This window comes from Numida meleagris, chromosome 3 (assembly GCF_002078875.1).
Source record: "Numida meleagris isolate 19003 breed g44 Domestic line chromosome 3, NumMel1.0, whole genome shotgun sequence".
NCBI lineage: Eukaryota > Metazoa > Chordata > Aves > Galliformes > Numididae > Numida > Numida meleagris.
The window spans coordinates 102961373-102981383 of NC_034411.1; the positions used below are offsets into that span (position 1 = coordinate 102961373).

The following is a 20011-nucleotide window of genomic DNA, read 5'->3' on the forward strand; positions in this document are numbered from 1 at the left end:
GCATTTCCCAGTATGTCAAAACAAACCTATGTTCTTTCACTCAGCCACTAGGTGACAAAAAATGGAAACCATAAGTAAATGCAATGTTAACCTTCGTGATTTGAAGGTTGCTCCAGTTATTTGAATACCGCATCAATTCTCAGACACCTTAGGGCACCTGAATCATCCACGCATGCCAGCAAGCCTCAAGTTGCAGCCATCTGAACCAAGAAGCACATCTTAAGCAGTTACTCTCAACTGTGCTTAATTTTAAATTGCATTTATGTTGTTTCAGGAAAAGAAAATTAAACAATATCTGTAAGTGGTGACCAAGTAAAAGACACGAAAGTGCAAGACATTGCAGATTAGCTTAATTTGCAAAAGACTTCTAAGCATTTTATGGGAAGAATGTGTTACATGGACAATTTACATGGTGAATCAGAGCACAGTGGGGCCACTTGATTTGGTGTACTCACAAAGTTCAGTAACAAGGAACTCCTCTTTCCTTCACTGTTCTTTCCTACGACACAAGCCTACGACATCCAGCTACTCTATTACAACTCCACGTCTTTCCATTTTTAACTTGAAGATGAAATTCCCTTGCTTTTCTGATGTATTCCATGTTTTTGTTAGCACTTTTTCCATTAAATTAACACGTTAAATACCAGTGGCTTCTTTCTTACAAAGACAGATAGCAGTGGAGAGACAACAACTCATATAAATCAGTATGTCACCCAGTATGTCACTAATAATCACTTTCATCCTGATTTCACATTATTTCCTCTATAAAGTGCCACAAAGACAGACTTGGCCTGTCCCTAAAGGAAATATGTACTATTACTGGAGATGCTGCCCTTCCAAGAAAGAAGTTACCCAGATTCAGGAAGTTTAAACCTAGATACATATACCACCAATGCAATTCAATCTACCTACTTAATTCTGAATGCACAACAACACATATATAATGCTTATCTTAGAAGTCACAGACTATAACTAATCCTCACAAGCAATGACAGCTTTTGCACTTTTACAAATTGTTGAGAATTTTGAGTTCTTCTGCAATATTAGAGTATTAATGTAAAACATAAACTTTAATTACAAGCTCTAGTATTAGACAACCGTGTGCAAAAACAATTCCCAAACTTGCCAAGGAACATGCAGTGAATTTCACAACTGTGAAATAGTTCAGGTTATAAAGATAGACACCAAATTATACAGGAAAAGCCTTCTGTCCCGCAAGGGGCAGCTCAAAAATGTAGAGAGCTCACTTAAATGAAACAGATACCGAAAGAAAAAATGAAAGTAATTCTCAGCAGCTCTGGAAGGGATGTCTAAACTGAAAAGTATTTATTTCATCAGCCTACGGAAAATGCCGAAGAAGGTGGGGAGAGAAGGAAATTTCTGTGCAGCTAAATCACCCCAAAGCACTAAGGGGTTTCGTGCCCCTTGTTCTGAACTGAGCTTCTGGGCTCTGCACTGTCCTGCAGGATGTCCCTTGGTGGGTTCAGTCATCTCCAAACCGGACCATCTGCAACAGCAGTAGCTGGCACTGGGCTGCGGTGCTCCATGCACTTCTTGAGCAGTTGTTTTCTGTTTCCTTTGGGACCTCAGCGGGACCATAAAGAATAGAAGCAGCTACATGAATAGAAGAAGGGAAACACACAGCCAGCAGTGGGCTTACAGAGAACTTTGAGGAACTGGAAAACATGCCAGTAATTACCATGAGTTTAATTTTAGAAATAATCCACAGTTTCAGAATTAAGTATGTATACCACAGTATAATCTCCTGCAACAAAGCCAACTGCAGGCTTTTTCTGTTTGTTTGTTTTTAAATGAGCAGCCATAAATCACAACTGAAATCCAGGGGTGCACAGCAGGACCACACAAAAGTCATTTTTGTGGCAATGGTTCCAAGTGCCTCCTTGCAGAGTTGCCAAAGCTCCCAGCTCCAGCCAGAAGGATTGACATGATGAGTTCCTCACTCAAGGAAACTTAATCCATTTTTGGCATCTGACCAGCACCATGGAAGAAGATGCAACTCCCCTATGTTAATGAATGGAAACCAGCCCACGCAGATGTCGGGAGGATTTAAATGGAGCATGTGAAAAAAAAAATACAATGATGTACTCACACTTGGGAAAAAAACTGCACAAACCGACACTGCAGTTGACAATCAGGCCTTAAAAGGAAGCACACACACTTCTATGCCACGCAGGGTCAAGGAGTTTCAGCTAAACCTGTCAGTAACTCCTGAAGGATCATCACAGCTTCCCATCAATTAAACTTCCACCTGCTTGCAGATCCAGGCGACTGAGATTCTGAGCTCCGTGTTCTGCTTAGAGACTGTGTGCTAGGGGAGCACCATCAGCCAGTGAGCAAACAATTACGAGGACGTTCTGCAGAAACACATGTGAAAGCTCTGTTTGATCCCCTCTAACTGTGGAATCACGAATTTGGCTGGGAAGCACTTTAATATACTGGGGAGAGGTGTGAAAACAGGGAATCTCTGAAGGATTCAGAGATTCAGCCAGGTGCCAGTAACTCCTTATTACAGAGGTTTTTCAGAAACATTTCACATTTTCTCTCTATAAATATAGGTGAAAATACGTAAGTTTTTAGCCCGATACAGCTGTAGAACTTACATATGAATTTTTACAATACACATTCCTTATTTGCATTTCACAGAAAAAATAAAAGAGCAAATACATTGGCCTGCTGTTCTCAAACACTGTTCCACCTCCGGGGCAAACACAGGTTCATTTCCCTCTGAAGAGATCCTATGGACAACCTGATAAAACCTGAACTAAACAAACAACATTGCTTTTGTCTAAGTGGTAATCGTGCCTTGAGCCTGTGAATATAAATTCCCAGCTAGAAATTGTGATGGGACAGCACGTGTTATTTCATACGAATGATTAAAAGCATTTATCCAGACAGACAAGACATCAAATCTGGAATCTTGGCAGTGGAAGCCTAATAAACTTTATCCGTGATAAAGTGATATTGCAGAGGCGTAAAACAGTTACAAAGTCCACAGCCTTCTTTATGTATTTACCTTTAATGTCTCAATCAGGTAAGACACATGCAGAAATATAAACATATACATATGAATGATTCTTTTCACACACCCGTAAAGAAATGGTTCTTGGAAGAGAGTTAAGGCTGATATATAAAACTGAAAAAACGGAGCTCACAATGGAATAGTGAACTTTTCACTACAACTTTAAAAGCAATAACCAGGATTTCCTAGAGTGCACAATTAACTAATTTTCGCATATGGATTAAACATTAACATTTTTAATTAGTCGTCCTGGTACACACCGGTACATACACAGCCTCTTGTGCACTTAGTTAAGCAGATGAAGACATTTTACAACTTTAGACACTCAGAGGTGGTTGACCCCATCTGTACTGCAACCCCTCCTGCAGGCTGTACCTTGGGTCTCGAATTCCCAGTGGGACTTGTTCAGCTGACTTTAGTGACTGAAGCAGACTTGGACCAACAGAAAACTATCTCCTTCCAAAAGAAACAAAGGAGAACAAAGGATGTAGCAGAAGTGGAACATGAGACTTGGTGTCACATGGGTTCACAATAATGTCAATGAAACGTCTGAATAACAACGCAACACCGATGAGACAAATTCAGCAGGAAAAAGACAAAGACAAAAATAAACAATTCAAAAACAAGATCACCACAAATTGTTTTGTTTGGACAAACAGCTCTGCAGATTCTATCAATTTTGAATAATGTACAAGGAGGAAGTAAACAAATTCAGAAGGCAGCAGAAATTACATTTTCAAATCTGTATGAGATATTTGTCTATGCTGTACCGTTGTTCAGAGTACTAAAAAGTGTAAGTTTGTGGGCTTCGAGGACTTTGTTTTTCCTTCTTAAGATAGATAACACATTCTATACACAAGTGAAAATTGGCTATGGCAGCATGAAGACAGTTAATATGGGATAAAAGTCTGGAAGTGTGTTGCTGCAGTTTCTGTGGAAAGAAAAGATTTCTTTTTGTGGCTCAGGGATGTCAAGAGAATGTAACATTTGAGAGAACAGTTTAAGGTTACTTTCATTTACTATCACTCTCCTGAAGCAGAGAAAGACGAAGCAACAAGCTGTTCTGCATATGATAAATCAAGAAGAAAACCTAAGAGTGAGACCATGCAGTCAAGGACGTTTGTACTAGTTCTGAGTAGATGTTCCACAAAGATTTCAATTGAAACACTTCAAACACCTTCCTTCTTCAGCACAAGTCACCGTGTACAAGCACAGATTTTAGTCATTTCAGACCTACTGTGAAGAGCTTCTGTTTCCTAAGAGAAGGCTTCAATAACAGACATAAAAGATCTAAAACTTAAAGGTGGAAAGGCATTACATAAGTACATATTACTACATATCTTACTGAAGTTTTTAGATCACATCAAGAATAACCAAGAGTCACTTTCAAAAATGGATATCAGGACAATGATCAAAATCCTCCTTCACACTCATAACAGAAAAAACAACAGATCAAGAGCAATGATTTACTGAATTTTTGGTTCCATTGTTCTCATAATCTAGCTACTGAACATAACGGGGGACATTTATTTTGAGTAGAGCTTCAGTGACCGATAGAAGTTACTATCAGGATAGAAATAAGGCCAAGCATTATCCACAGTTTGAAAGGAGAAACCTATTTTTCCTCATTTCCGAAGAGATCACTATATCAATATATTTAGTATCAGTGGCAATCGTATCAGCTCAGGTGATTCTAGCAGTAGCTACTAGGAAGGAAGATGTACGTTACACAGATTTTACATGCATTACTTGCACATGAGGCACACAGAAAAACTAGATTTACATCATAGGAAGGTCTTGCAGGAGGTAGTTTTTTCTTCCTTTCTGCCTCTGACTTCACATGAAGAGAAACAGATTCTTCTTTAAATGGTCAAATCAAGCAAAATACCATAGAACACAATATTTCCATAACTCAGGCCAAGACGAGCTTCTGCACATGGCAGGGGAGGGATTACTTCCTCTCTTGATTATGCTTTGTGGCCAGGGAGGCAGGAAGAACCACGCTGAAAACGCCTCATTAACAGGGAGAGGACATGGAGAGAAGACTACAGATTGAGAAATTTCAGTAAGTCACTTCAGTAAGTCACATCTGCCACCCAGATTTAGTGAAGGGAATTACTGTCAAGCACAGTTGGATCTTCAACCATCCTGTCATTACTCTGCCTCCGCAAACTTAACAAGCCTAAATGTGCCAAACCCCTGTTAAGAGGTACTTGTGTTGCACTGGGAAACTCAACAAAAGTGGCATATTTCAAGCCTAGATCTGACATACAGGCTCCTCTTTGCAGGAGGAAGTTTTTATTTTTAATGATTTTTTTTTTCCTTTTCTAAAGACAATGGAAGCCGGTGGGCTGACCCAGTAAACAAAGCACAACTGTCAGCATATTTTAAAATATTACTCACAAACAAGTAGTCCATAAGCAGCTAAAATAATGCAGTGTAGCATCCTAAGAATTGAATTTTCTAATATCTAATACAGAACAGAAGCGTTCTTTCCTTCGGGGAGTACTACACCGGTCTGTACATCTTCTTTTCAAATTATTATCTTTTTTGTATCTTTGAGATCCCTATCGCTCAAAAGGATTTGGAGAAAGTCAGCTGATAGGTTCAAAGTTTTACATACAAATTACTTTTATCCCCAAGGAGTAATTTTCGCAATAAGTCTAACTATTTAGCATAGTGAAATAAAGACAGCCTCAAAGAAACTTGATCTGAATCCAGACAGCACATCTCATTGACAAATCTGCAAGAACTTGACCCAGAAAGATTTCATTAATCCCAGTCAGAGAACAGAAATAACAGACTGCTGTGGTTTAACCCAGCAGGCAGCTCAGCACCACACATCATTGGCTCATTCACTAGTGGAGTAGGGGGAGAGAAATGGAAAAAGATAAAACTCATGGGTTGAGATAAAGGCAGTTTAATAGGACAGAAAAGGAAGGCGAAATAACAATCATCACTGTAAAAGAATCTGCAAAGCAGATGATAGACAATGCAATTGCTGACCACTTGCTGACCGATGCCCAGCCTGAGCAGCTGGTTCCCTCCAGTCAACTCCTCAAGCTGATTATTGGGTCCTCCTGGTAATGTTCAGCATGGCACCATATGGCATGGATCATTTTTTTGCCCAGTTTTGGTCAGCTGTCCTGGTCCTGTCCCACCCCCAGCTCCTTGCACACGCTCATCTCCTCACTGGCATGAGAAGATGAAACGTCCTTGGGTTTGTGCAGCACTGCTCAGCAACAACTAAAACATCACTGCGTTATCAACATTATTCTCACCCTAAATCCAAAACACAGCACCGTACCAGATACTAGGAAGAAAACTGACTATCCTGGCCAAAACCAGAACGCAGAAAAAGTGTATGCATGAAAGTTAAAGCGCTACTAACCACTAAGAACTGCACCACTTCTATAAAGTTAACAGCACTTTACATGCATGGTCATCTTAGCAAGTACATGGTCAACTGAAAATACGATTGAACCCGTAATTAAGCCATGAACATTCCTGCGACTGATAGAGAGGTATCTAGAAAAGTCGGAAGAAGTGATTTTGTAATCTGAAGGTGTTTTTTTTTTCAATCACTGTTTTGCTTTTTTGTTTTGAACAGAAGTTTAACAACAAGCTTAGAAATTATGACAGCGTACAATGCACGTCCCATGAAAGTATGCAAATAAAAAATGTTCTGCTGTATCGATGTCCCACTGAAATAGAAAGTTGTGCTCTTACTTCCTCATCACAGAAACACTGAATCGTAGGGGCTGGAAGGGACCTCTGGAGATCATCGAGTCCAACTCCCCCTGCTACAGCAGGGTGCCTACAGCAGGGCCACAGGAAAGCATCCAGACAAGCTTTGAGTATTTCCAGTGGAAGAGACTCCACAAACTCTGTTTGTATGGAACTTCCTATGTTCCAGTTTGCACCTTATTTTTAGAAAACCTGTAGTCAAGGGGAAAAACATAAACTTGTCCCATGTAAACTCTTCTATCTAGATTGTTACACTACGCAGACTTTGAACTCTAGAGTGCAATCTGTTGTCGTTGATTGCTTTTGTACTGCATATATCAGCCACTGGAGAGAGAGAAGCTGTTTTGCCTCTGTCAATTTTTTCTTCAGGCAAGCAAAAAAAAATCAAACTAAAGTAACATACAAATTCTCCATGTCAAAAAACTGAAAACTCAGGGTCAAATATAAAGAGCTGGCAGCTTCATCTGGAGCTGCAGAATAAACAAAAGCAGAAGCCGCAAGGAAGGGGCACTGCATTCCCAGCGAATCACTACCACCTGGTGTGACCAATGGGGTACCAGCTCCTTCCAGAAAAGCCTCAGGATGGAGCGTGTGAAACCACAGGCGCTGTGTGTGCTGGGGAATGACACCATAATTCAACATCAGAAAGTTCTGCAACACGTTCAACTGAAGGAACTCCCTCCCACCTTCTTCCTGCCATTCCCACCCCCCTACCACAGCTCACCAGCCTGACTTACACTGGCAGAGCTCTGTGGGGCCATGCTGTGAACCCAAACAGGGAACTGTTCCAGCTCAAAAAAGACCCTAGAAGTAAATGTATGTATTTATTTAATTCACAGCATGACCTCTCAAACTATTGTTTTGGCATAACCAAGGGGTGGAGTGGCACAGTGTGGTGGGAACAGGAATACCTTATGCCACTATTGTTGACAAACATTTGGATTTTGCAATTATGGCCTTGCAAAGTTTTTTTAAGTGCTCCAAGCAGTAAGCTGTTGGATTTCCTGGTGGGTCTCAGTATACGCTCTGCGGTTTTTAAACTTCTGTCCAGCTTTAGGCTCAGGAACATCTGCTTTATGGTCCTAAGGCAAGAGAGCTCAGTGGATGCCCAGGCTTGCTGCCCAGTGCGCTGACAAGGTGCCCAAATCCAAATGGAGGTTCAGTTACATCACACCTTCTAATACAGCAAAGAAGCATAGAAACTCTCCAGGAGGGCTTTGCTTACCTGACATTGATCATGTAAGGTCATTACACAGACAGATGGGATACAGGAAAAGAGTTTTAGGAACACCAGCTGGCTTTCCTAGAGCCAGTCTGAGAAGCAGCGCAGCAGTCAAGTAGCACACTCAGAGCACCATGTGGCTGCCTCAAGTCCTCTGCTATAGTCATTATAACAGCATAGAGTTTCTCCACAGAAAGGATGGTGAATTCATTGCTGTTCTTTCCTGGTTAACTCACTGTCAGAAACATCAGGCGTGCTGTTCTACAGGGAATGCTCTCCTCAGGTGCAGCAATCTTCAGGACAAAGTTTAATTTCAAGCACTGTCAATACCAGAGGACAGATCAACGCTGCTGCTCAGCTGCTACGTATAAAAAAAGCTATATTTCTTACAAAGATAAATAAATACAGCGAAGAGATCCTGCTCAGCCTTTTGGATATAGACATTTACCCTTGGGACAGACGTCTAGATGCAAAACGAAGACATTTTGGGCTCCTGTTGATCAGCCACATGTGACTTATGTATGAGCTGGATGCCATTCTGGGGTGCCTGACTTTCCACGCGCCATGTCACAGCAGCCAAGACTCAACACAAGGTTCTGAAGTTGATCACCTTCATTTTTGTGCCTCTAAATTCCCCTTCCTTTCTGTTTCACTTCTTCAGCTGAGATCTGTCAACAGCAGAGCTGCTCTACTTGGAAAGGTGTGGGGAAGATGGGCAAAAGTTACAACGCGTGCAACTCCTTGTATATGAAAGCTACTGGAGGTAAGTGAAGATTGAGGACAAAGCATAGCGTTAACAGGATGGAAAACATACATCCACACAAAATACAGCTTGTGAAGGAATATACACAAGGAAAACAACCTGCTAGTCTCAGCTTCAGGAAATGAAAACTAAACCTACAAACAGAATCACATGCAGCTTTTTTTTAACATTAACAGGAGTGAAGTTACACTATGACTTTCATCTAAAATTTCTCATTGCTTCTAAAAGTACTACTTAATTCAAACCATTAACATCCAAAGCGAAATGATTCCTTTTTTTACATAATAAAGAGCTGAAGTATTTAATTGTGCTAAGTTATTTTCTTTAATGTCCTTTGGGTATTTAGTGCTGCACAAACAGAAGATGATATATGTCCTAGCCCAAGGATTTCACGAAACAGAAGGAGCGGAGCTGCCCAGAGTTAAACATTCTAAGAGAGGAAGCATTTGTTGTCTCACTCTATCCAGTTGTGCTTTTATTGTTAATTTATTTACTCATTGTTAGCTGATTGTTACTGAACGCTAACTTAGAGACTCTGGTGATAAATTAGATAAATTTTCCAAATGGGAACAAAGATTTGTTTGGTACACAATTTGTGAGGATAGCTGAAGCATCTATTGAAAAGCAACCCAGTGGCAAGGCTGGGAACAAAAGCTCCAGCATTCCAGTCCTTACACTCGCTGCTCTAACTGGGCCTCCTTTATTTCACTCTCCATAACACAAGTTAAAGGCATTTTTATGACCCTCAACAACCAACAGAACCAATTCATCACTGTCACATGAATGGTCTTATAGAACTATTTTTCTTGTGTGTGTGTGATGCACAAGCAGTGGAGAAACAGTGTCTACATAGGCACTCAGATGGTAGCATGAAGCATGCTAGCAGATGATATCACTGACTATTACAGCAAAAAGTTTTCCAACAACGCTGTTTTTTCTGATCTTTAAAACAGCTCCCTCTTCTGGCATACCTCTTCCAACCAACTCAACAAACCTCGTTCATTTCAGAGTTAAGGCACTTTTACTATGCAGTACGGCTGCAAAGGCAAGAAGTGGGCAGCTAAAATTACAATTCTTGCACTAGTCACTCATTCTAATCAAGTATTTATCTATGATTAGCCATATGCTTATGTCTGCTACCTTTTATACCCCTAAAAAAAAAACAGATAAAATCAATTAGGATCCAAGTCCAGACTGGGACAAGAAGCCTGGATAACCAGCCCTTGAGCCGTATTCACAGAACCACTGAGGTTGGCAGGGACCTCTTGAGACGACCTGCTTCACCCCCTGTTCACACACGGTTAGCTGAAGCCAGTTGCCCAACAATGCGCCTAGTTGGGTTTTGACCCACAGCATCTGGGCAACCCCATCCCTCAGTAGGTAGAAACAGTCCTGACAGTGCCCATCCCCAGCTCCCAATCACACAAAAATTCCCAGGAAATAATGTTTCTTATCATGGACCTTCATGTTCCATCATCTTGATTAGATGTCTAATTTTAGGCTAGTCCCCTTTCTGAACCAGGTGGCACAGACTCAAACTGAATCTTTAAAAAAACAAACAAACAAACAAAAATCCAAGCTCACTCCCATAGCCAGCTTGAAGTGCCAACACCACAGAGGTAAAAGGTGAGGCTGGGCAGACTCTTCTACTGTTGATGCCTTGGTAGTATTCAGTCCTAAATAAAAACATAAATGAATCTTACTCCTTAATGCAGATAGAACAGGTACTTGATTTTGTTCACAGAAGTGTTGCTGGAGCTTCTTCAGTGACTGTGCATGCAGCACCAGGGTGCCAGAACCTAAAAGTGCCCTCAGCCAAGACGTAAAGAGTCATCTTCCCTCTTCACCTGTTCTTTTGGTTGCTAGCAGCATTCCCCTTTCCTCCAGTTGTATTTTCAAGACAAATGGTGAACACTGCTGTGCTCTGGGGTATACTGACTGCTGACATAAGAAGTACTTGCTGCCTGAGAGGATGGAAGAACTTTCCTAGAATGACCAAGTGATCTCCACTCCAAAAATCTGATTTCACTTCACTAACAGCTCTGCTCTCTTTTCTTCTCACTGGTTTAATCACAAATTAAGTACCAAAGTTCACACACTGAACTCTGAATTACATTCTGCCCAAGGCTGCCAGAAGCTGTATACCCTGCTTCCTAATCAGCTGATACTGGGAGTCCTTACTAAATCTCATGCAGTTCTTGCTGGGAGATGGTTACAACACCAACAAGTCCATTTAAACCCATGGATTTTGTTTAAATTAAAGCATGCCCTAAAATCCAATCAAATTGGAGTAAACACACTTTACACTGCTTGTAGAGTCATGAAATTATTTTTATTGATAAGGAAAGCCCCGCTCTCAGTGGTAGCAGCAGCTCCTTCAGCAGACCTCTGAAAAACTATTCAATCCCATGATTGCTCAGCAGAGGGAATGATTAACAACTCTACACAAGCTGTTTTAGTGGGAGCAAAAAAACCCAAACCAACCAACCAAAAAAAGGAAAAGAAAAAACCCTCCAGGAAATACAAAGGAATTAAGGCTCAGGGCTACACAATCAGTTCTAACGCAAATCATTATTATAGAGTGGTATTTAATAAACTTTTCTTAGCAAATGTTGAAAGATGATTTTTAAATACTAAATCCGGAGAGGTGAAGACAAAGCCAGATAAAGTATAGAAAGCTTTTCACAGTCCTTGCAGCACAGTCAAAAACAGAACTTCAAAGACTTAAGACTAAAAGGAAGCTTCACCTCAAGGCAGAACCCATTAGAGACTTGTCATAATCCAGAAAAATTGTTTGTACTATTTTCACTGCTGGAAAATAGTTACGTCGTCTTCAAGTGACGGTGGTCTTGTGGAAGCGAGTCATGTAGCTACTCCAAAAAGAAGATGAAAATCCAACCATCTGTTGTGCAGAAAGCCAAAAGCAACGCTTGACTTGGATGATTAGCTCAGGAGATTAAATCCTTGTACTTTAAAGTAAGCATCTGTTTAAAGCCTGTAAGGACTTAAACACGACAAAGTCACTGCTTGCGTTGGTAAAACAATGATGATCCAATAACCCAGCTGCAACGAGATTGCAAGCAAGTAGATCAAGAAAGTTGGCAAGCGGAGGGAATAGACTGCATGTGTGGCAAAGAAACAAATTCTGAGAAGGTTTCTGTATATTAATGAATGAAACTTATGTAGCATTCTTTACCAGAAGAAAAAAAAATGTTATTTACATTATGCATTCTCAACCATGAATTAAGCTTTTCAAGTACACAGCTGCAAATAACAAAGTTGCCTAGTTTACATCAATGGTCATAAAAATGATGATGCCTGGAAAGAAAGTATTACAATGCACTCCAGCAATGAAATGCAAGAAGAACTTAGTGAAGAGCAGCCTAACAGCACAGCGGTTTTAAAACGTGTACCGTATTTATTTACAAAGTTAAATGTTTCATAAATACACAGACTCAAATAGAAACTTTTAAAACAGTAAAAAAATATTCCATTACACTCTGTGGATCCTGGTTTCCAGTGAACCCAAGCAATGTTAAATATTGCTGTAGTAGATTTTATACCTCATTGCTAATTTTACACTAAACAAACACTGCAAAAGGAAAAAACAGACCTTTATGACACAGGAGAAAAAAAAGTAATTCCTGTCTTTCCCAAAACGCCTACATTTCCAGAAAACCAGGGACCTGATCCTTCGACTGTATACATTTAATTTTACTCTCATGGGTAAATTTCATTATTTTAATAGAAAAAAATCATATTAAGAACAGTAAACAAGTACACATGTATTCTGGACTGAGGACAAGAGGACAAATTGGGCCTTTTGCACAGTAATTCCTTCAATAAACACATTTTGCTTACACAAGGAAAAAGGTTATAAAACAACAAAGTGTACATTAAACATTTCAGTGTATCATTCATCCAAGTATACACAGACCACCATACATAAAAGCATTACCCTGTTGTTACATGAGACTGAGCTCCACTGAACATTGTGCATTTTGACAGCTTCAAGCACAGCTAAATTCAATCTAAATTCAGTGGGAATTTTTCCACTGATTTCAGAGTACGAAGATGTTGTGGAGTTGGCTCCCCTCCGTTTTTTCAAGAAACAAATCAGGGCAGAGAGGAATACTCCACATCAGGGAGAAATCCAACTAAAGAAAAGAAAGTAAGAAAGATTTACTCCCAAGTGTCTTGTGATAAGATGCTGTCAGAAGCTGAGAGTTTTATCATTCTTCTCTTCTTCCCTCTCCATGTCCTGTTTTGACATGGAAATCACATGCATGGATTTCATTAAAACTGGAGAAGCATGCACCAGATCAGTTGAACATGCAGAGCAATGCACAATACAGTAAGACCAAGCATGCCCAATCACTGAACACCTGGCTGCACATACTTTCCTTTTTGACTGAGAATTGTCCTTGGCTGGGTCTTTCTTTCTCTGACCTGTACCAAGCTGTCCCTTTTTGCCCTTCGTTATTTCATTCCATAAGGAATCTGAATTAGGGATACATGCCTTTCAAGTGTGAAAATTGCTGGACTCCTAAAGGGTTCTGCATTTCATACTTAAAAAACCACAAGGAGAATGTTATCTACTCCTAACTGTTTAGGTATACGAATATGCTGCCCAATGATCCAAGGGTCCAGACCTCCCCCTGAGCTGTGCTTTTTGTGCTGATAGATAAATTTCCTTGAAGACCAAAAACAAAGTATATAACAAAACAGGAAAAACAAAAACAAAAAACAAAACAAAAAAAAAACCAACAAAAAAAACCCTTCTGATTTATGAGAAGCAAAATGGCACTATGTGATGCTAGTTCCTAGCCAGCTCCCTGGCACTTTCAGCAAGGGACCTGGGTAACTGGACTGACTGCTGAATTTGGGTGTCCAAAACGAAGATAACATCACCGAGGTTTTGCTCTCACTACAATGCCAAAGTAAAAGGGAGTTTTTGTTTGTTCTTCCAATGAAGAGCTGTGGCATTGCAAGCATAAGTGCCTTGGCAATCATCTCACGGTAATACACCTAAGAACAGAGTATAAACCAAGTCATTCAAGGCAAAGGCCTTAAAATAGCCATTTGTCTTGACCCAGTTTCTGAATGAAATATCAACCAGCGATAGCATATTACTAGATGAACTGCACATTTATAGATGAGATACATCAGATACAATATGACTTCTTCCCTGAAGAAAGCCAGTAAACAAAACATTTCTTTCACATGACAGCAAAGACACAGAGAGTGGAAAAAAAATAAAACATTCTCCTCAGAAGCATTGCAAAGCACTTTGGATTTACATGCTACTACAAAATAAACAAAGGAAAAGAAGAGGGCAACACTGTTGCACAGTGTCGATGGGAACAGTGTAAGGTGTTTCCTTTAAACTTCCCCATAAAGTCTCAATGCCAAACCTATTCCACTTTTCTGACCAGGACGAGGAATCACGCAAACATACAAGACAGAGTCTGCCCTAGAAACTCGCACAGTGTCCTATGAAATGATGGAACTAGTACCTTCAACAAACTGCAGCTGGGGAAAAAGCAGGAAAGATGAAGACACAGAAGTTTAAACAGCACTATCACATCAGTTAAAGAACAGAAGTACCATTCAAAACAATAACGGCATCTTGGCCAAAACGTTCAGCGTAGAATCTCTTCAAGGGATTTTGAGCATTAACAAACAAACTTAGAAGTCAATGGAAATGTTCTGCCTGCTTGGATGGTTTTTCAGAAGGAGTTCCCTCCTTTGGTGATGTTCAGGCAACATCAAGATACTCTGGCAACTGAAACAAACTCTTCCCTGACTCATCATATTCCAAAATGAACTGCAGGTGGCAGGTATGGACACGGGAGTGAAGAACACTCTTTTCAGGCAGGCAATCACAAGTCATTAATATAAATTTCCCCTTGAAAAGACCGTAAAGAAAGTACACAGTTATAACAGAAAGCTTTAGACATCTCAGATGTTGTGGCACTGCTGCCAAAAATCAGTTTTTAAAATGCATCTCACAGTATTTGGTGGGGTTTGTTTGGTTTGGTTTCTCAAAGCCAGCTCCTGGCTGTAGAAATCTCTTTTCTCTAGAAGAGAAACTTTTAGCTCTTCAGTGAGGGATTACCCTCAGCAACACCCAGACACAATAAATGAATCAGAAACAAAATATAGCCTGCTCAGGAGCAAAAGGAGGCCAATGGGAACCCTAAAGGAAAGCTCGCGGGAAGTGAAAGGTACGGCAATAGAAATCAAGAGCAAAGCAGAAATAAGTGAAAAATAGTTAGGATTTCTAAGAACGGGTAGCAAGGGCTAAGCAGCATCTTGAAAAAAAACAAAACTGTGATTAAAGAGGGAAATAAAATCACTGTGATTCTTAAACATTTAAATACTTGGCTTTGAAAATCTAACATTTGTTGAATGATTATTCTTGGATTTTTTTATCACTTCTATGTACACACTTCCTTGCATTCCTGAATATCAATATTTGTTACTCAAATAAAACCTTGGTGTCAGCTAAGGATGCAAAGATTGAAGTGGTTATATTAAAAAATATTGTTACCATATGACGATAAATACATACTTATTGTAAATCTAGCAAAATAAGCTTTATAAAGAAAAAAAAGCCATAGTTGCTTTTTGCTTGTTTTACAATTGTTAGAAAAGAGGAGCACCATAAATGAAATCCATAACAGTGTCACTCATCTTTTAGGTTCTCCTTGTAAAGAGTTCTTTGCTTTTCTGCTTTCCCAGTTGTGTTAGCAAAAACAATCTCCTGCCCTTAACAGGACATAACACTTGGCATTTCACAGAGACTGAGGCTAAGGGACTAGGGGGAAAAGCTGAGGAGCTGGGTACTCCAATGGTTGGTTAGTCTACCAGAAAACACCCTCATCATCAATTATTTCTAGTCTAGCTACACCAAAGCTTGGTAGCTCTTGTTGCTGTATTACTTTTAATTGTTCTCTCAGTGAGAGAACTTCCAGTGTTACCAACACAGTTGTGAAATGAGAGCATAAACATCAACAGCTCACAAAAGCTTGCAGATTGCTACAGAAGTGCTTTGAATATTCTCCTGATGCTTATCTCTGCTTATCTAGTGTACGGAACTGCTGAGTCACGGCCTGAACCACTGATTGAGCACCTGGAGGAAAGACCCAGTCAGCCCTGGGAGCACAGGTGAAGGCAATTCTCAGGCCTCATTGAAGGGCTGACTGCCACTGAGAAGGGATGTCTTTCTGGAGGATCCCTCCTTGGTGGAAGCTTTTCCCTGTGAACCCAGAATCTTCTGATACAGGTGAGCAATCTACTTCCCTTCCTTTGTAGCACCTTGCTATTGTGCTGGTCCTTCCACCTCTTTTGTAACACCTTTTCCATCCTGTTGGTCTTTATGATTGCTACATCTAGTTAATATGAAATGTTATGTCCCCATAGAAGTATACTGCAAGAAGCAAGAGTCATGTAGCCTTGCTACTCCTTTTTCTCATAGACAAGTTTTTTACAATGAACATAGAATCTGTAAGGTCTGCATGCGCTGGTGTATTTCAAGCAAAATAAATTAAAGACAGACCAAGGCTCCAGAACCTGGGGGAAAAAGAAACTTATCTGTTCATTTAAGGCCTTCCAGAAGTGTCTTAACTGTTAGAAACCAGCAATCAAAAAGCATTAACTCACACTTAGACCTTTGGAAAATTGTTTCACAATTTGGATCCCTACAGATAGATTGTTATAAGAAAAAGTTACTCTGTGCAGCATCTGGCTTGAAAACCTGTTCCCATGAAGCAGTAGTCATGAACTTGTTGGAGCCTTATTTCTTCTTTTCAGTTGCAGAAAGAGTTTAAACTTCACTGTGACTGTGTGAAAAGTTATGCTCCTAGTAAACTCCAGGAGGCAAAGATATAAAATCATTGTGCCTGAAGAAAGTAACAGAATATTCTGTGGTGCTTCCAAAACCTTGTAAAAACTGAAAAATGGGATCTGGTCACCATCTCACCATGAAGCAAAGAGCAGCCTACACGTTGGCCCATAAACAGCAGAGTATGCTCAAACAACAGCTTGCACAACGCTGACATTGCAAAACCACTTTAACATACAACAAATAAATAGAGAGCAATTAAAATATATAATGCTGTCAGCAAACAACCACCACAGCATAAATGAGACATCTTAATTTCTCAGTTTCCTCTTAAAGAGGAATACAGATAACTTCTTGTTAAGATTACAGATAACTGTGCTCATTCAAATATAACAAAGAAATTTCACCGCTGCAATACCGCTGATTTTTAGCCACATGCATGCAGTGAATTTATCTTGTGACGTTTTTGATATTGAAAGCGGGAGTGTCTGTCCCAATTCATCACATTTCCAAACTTAAAATGATACAAACAAACACTTACCAGGAATAATCATGAACAAGAGCCTGGGTAGATTTTTACTTTCATCCTTCGAGAGGTCTTTCCAGGGACCACACTTTAAAACATGGGTAGCAGCTCCGCAACAGTAGATAAATTCTTCATGTAACGGGACTGGCTCTTCTGACACCGACCTCATGTTTGCTGTTAGACAGAACAAGACAGTGTTATAACAGATCAGCAAATTGTTACATATCTGGCTCTTTGCTATCCCACCTTCCAATAGGATAACTGCGAAAAAAAACCAAGAAACTCATCGTGAAACCCTTATCCTGAAATTAACAGACAGAAGTACCACCACCCTTAAAGTTATTTAAAAAGATTATCTTCTCCAAGTTTAACAGCCACTCTTCTGTGTATAACTTATATGGCAGCAATCCACCAGCACATGGAATTAGGGTAAAGAATTTGAATATGATCGAATAAGATGTAACAATAAAATAGCATTACAATAAAACTGTATATTTATGTATCAGCATAATCTTCAAGTTTCTAGCTAAGGATAAAATTAGTACTTGCAATTCGTTATGCTTAGTGAAAAAAGCCATTCATCCCTGAATATAGGGATCCAAATTCTGTTTCCTAATCAGTTGGTCAAGTTCTAGGCACAAACTCAACTGAATGCTCTACAAAGTGCTACAATGGACTACCATACTTAAACATCACATTCTCAGAGACACTCAAAGCACAGATATCTGTACTGTTTGTACTTCAGACCAGCTGCTAGGAAAAGAAAATCTAAAGCCCAAGTCCCCAGGGCCCTGGTGGGGTGGAAGGCTGTACATTCACAAAGTCACTGGAAAATGCTTAGCACTATACAGCTCGAAGAAATCTGAATGAAGCCATAAGTAATGATGCTCAATTACATAAAACAAAATGTACCAGTAGAAACATTTATTTACTTCCTGAGTTTTTATCAGTTTTACAAGATTTAAGTAAAATAACTGAAATAACAGGCCATGCAGACAAGATGAACAGTGCTTTATTTTAAATTAATATGTAGTACCTTTAAAAAACAAAAAACAAAAAACCAGCATAATACAAACAGAGAACGCTTCAGGAGGGATGAACAAAGTGTTGTTTAGTACTTCCAGTAACAGCATGTAACTCACTGGATGAAGTCTCCCCCATTTTTTAATACTTCACTGCTCACCATATTACCACCTCTAGCTTACAGTGACTGGAACATAAGTACTTGAATATTTTCAAACTATCAGAAGAAATATTTTGCAGTGCATTATTCCTGCTTTTTCTCTCTTCATCACCCCAAACTGAAAGACGTGACAGAGAAACCCAGTTACATCAACAACCAGAGTAAAACTTTTAGCTCGTCATCCCTTGTCTGAAGTGCTTCCAACCCAGGAAGCCTTACCCAAAATCCTCATCTAAACAAGTAGGTTTTGTACAAAGTTTCTAATCGTGAATCGATTAAGAAAAAAAATCAGTTGTAAAGTTTCATTCTGAACTGATTTTAGCAAACAACTGCAAAGGGAAATCCAACTGGCAATTCTTCCCTCACAAGTAGCATCTGCAATATATAGTCATGATTAAGGAAAGAGGCAGATCAGCAATGCATTCTGGATTCGAGTGGCTGGCTTTTCAGTTTCACACCAACTCTTGCAGTAGCTCTGTTCCCCTTTTAGACATATCTTAACTTCTAATTTTCTACTATGCACAGCACTGCAGTAACTGAAAGTAAGACTGTGCACTACAGATTTCTGAAAGACAGCCCACAGGAGACAATCCTAAAAAGTTTCCTAGTATTAACTGAGTGTAAGAATTGAGAGACTTTTTTTATTATAAATTATTGGGTTTGTATTTTTCATTTAGAATTTTATGGGCTTAATAATATAGATAGACTGAATAGAAAAAAAGTAAATCTAAATCTTGTAAATCTAGTTCTCCAGTACTACTCTGAGAAAATGATTAACACCCAAAAACCTACAGCTCTCCCACAGTCCTCATAAAAGAAGCTTTGAAGAACGCTTCCATTATCGGCATCTATCTTTGAAATGAACTGCCTGTCCCCAAAAACACTGCAAGAGAGCCTGTCGATTTCCAGATATGCTTAATGGACACAGGTGTCGAGATGAGGTTCCTACCAGCTCAGCCAGCTGGCAGAGGGCACAGCTCGTGCCACTGCTGTGGGCAAGCTAAGAAGAACTCACAGCCACAAACTTGCCTGGTGAGAGTTTCAGGAGTCAGTGTGGAGGGGAGGAACAGAGCTGAAGAAAGAGATGCAATTACAAAGGAAATTGGGCCCATGAAGTATTTTCTCCCTTGTCTCCTACCTCCACTCATGAACTCTTTAAACATACATGCAAAGATATTACAAGGAAGGCATTTTCCATCAGCTTATCTAGTGAGACAGATAAGGCTTGAACTTCTGCTAGAATACACGAACACAGGCTTTGACGTGCTGAGTAGGGCTTTAGCCCTTTATTAACACAGCATCAAGATGTGGGTGTCTATCTGAAAGTAAACTCCTGTTAAAGAATACAGAGACCTAAGTTACAGCAGACGGACTGACTACTGAACAGCTATGGGACACACCACAGTTCTACCATAAGACAAAGCAAGTGATCTTCTAGGCAGCAAAGTCTATTGTGAGATCTTAGACACATCTGACACACTTAAAGGGACTTAGAAATAGATATCTACATTTAGGTGTTTTACTACTGACCTCCAGCTACTGCCACTGCATTGGGTGAGAATACTCAGAGCAGTTATCCACCAGAAGTAGATCAGTGCTGCCATACAGCTAGGTCTCAATGACATTCATCCTTATTTTTCCTTCCTTTGCATGCACAATGCTTAATTACTTATGCAGCTGTCCT

The 20011-nt window shown here is 39.8% G+C and overlaps 1 protein-coding gene across 3 annotated transcripts in view; it reads right to left on the reverse strand.

Annotated features, from left to right (window-relative positions):
* LDAH (lipid droplet associated hydrolase) overlaps positions 1 to 20011 on the reverse strand; it is a 121975-nt gene that overhangs the window by 90316 nt on the left and 11648 nt on the right. For all 3 annotated transcript variants that reach the window (XM_021390745.1, XM_021390747.1, XM_021390744.1), the window contains exon 2: positions 17160 to 17318. In XM_021390745.1, coding sequence (XP_021246420.1) covers positions 17160 to 17313 — 154 coding nt within the window. In that variant the 5' untranslated portion in view covers positions 17314 to 17318. The remainder of the gene's footprint in view (positions 1 to 17159; positions 17319 to 20011) is intronic.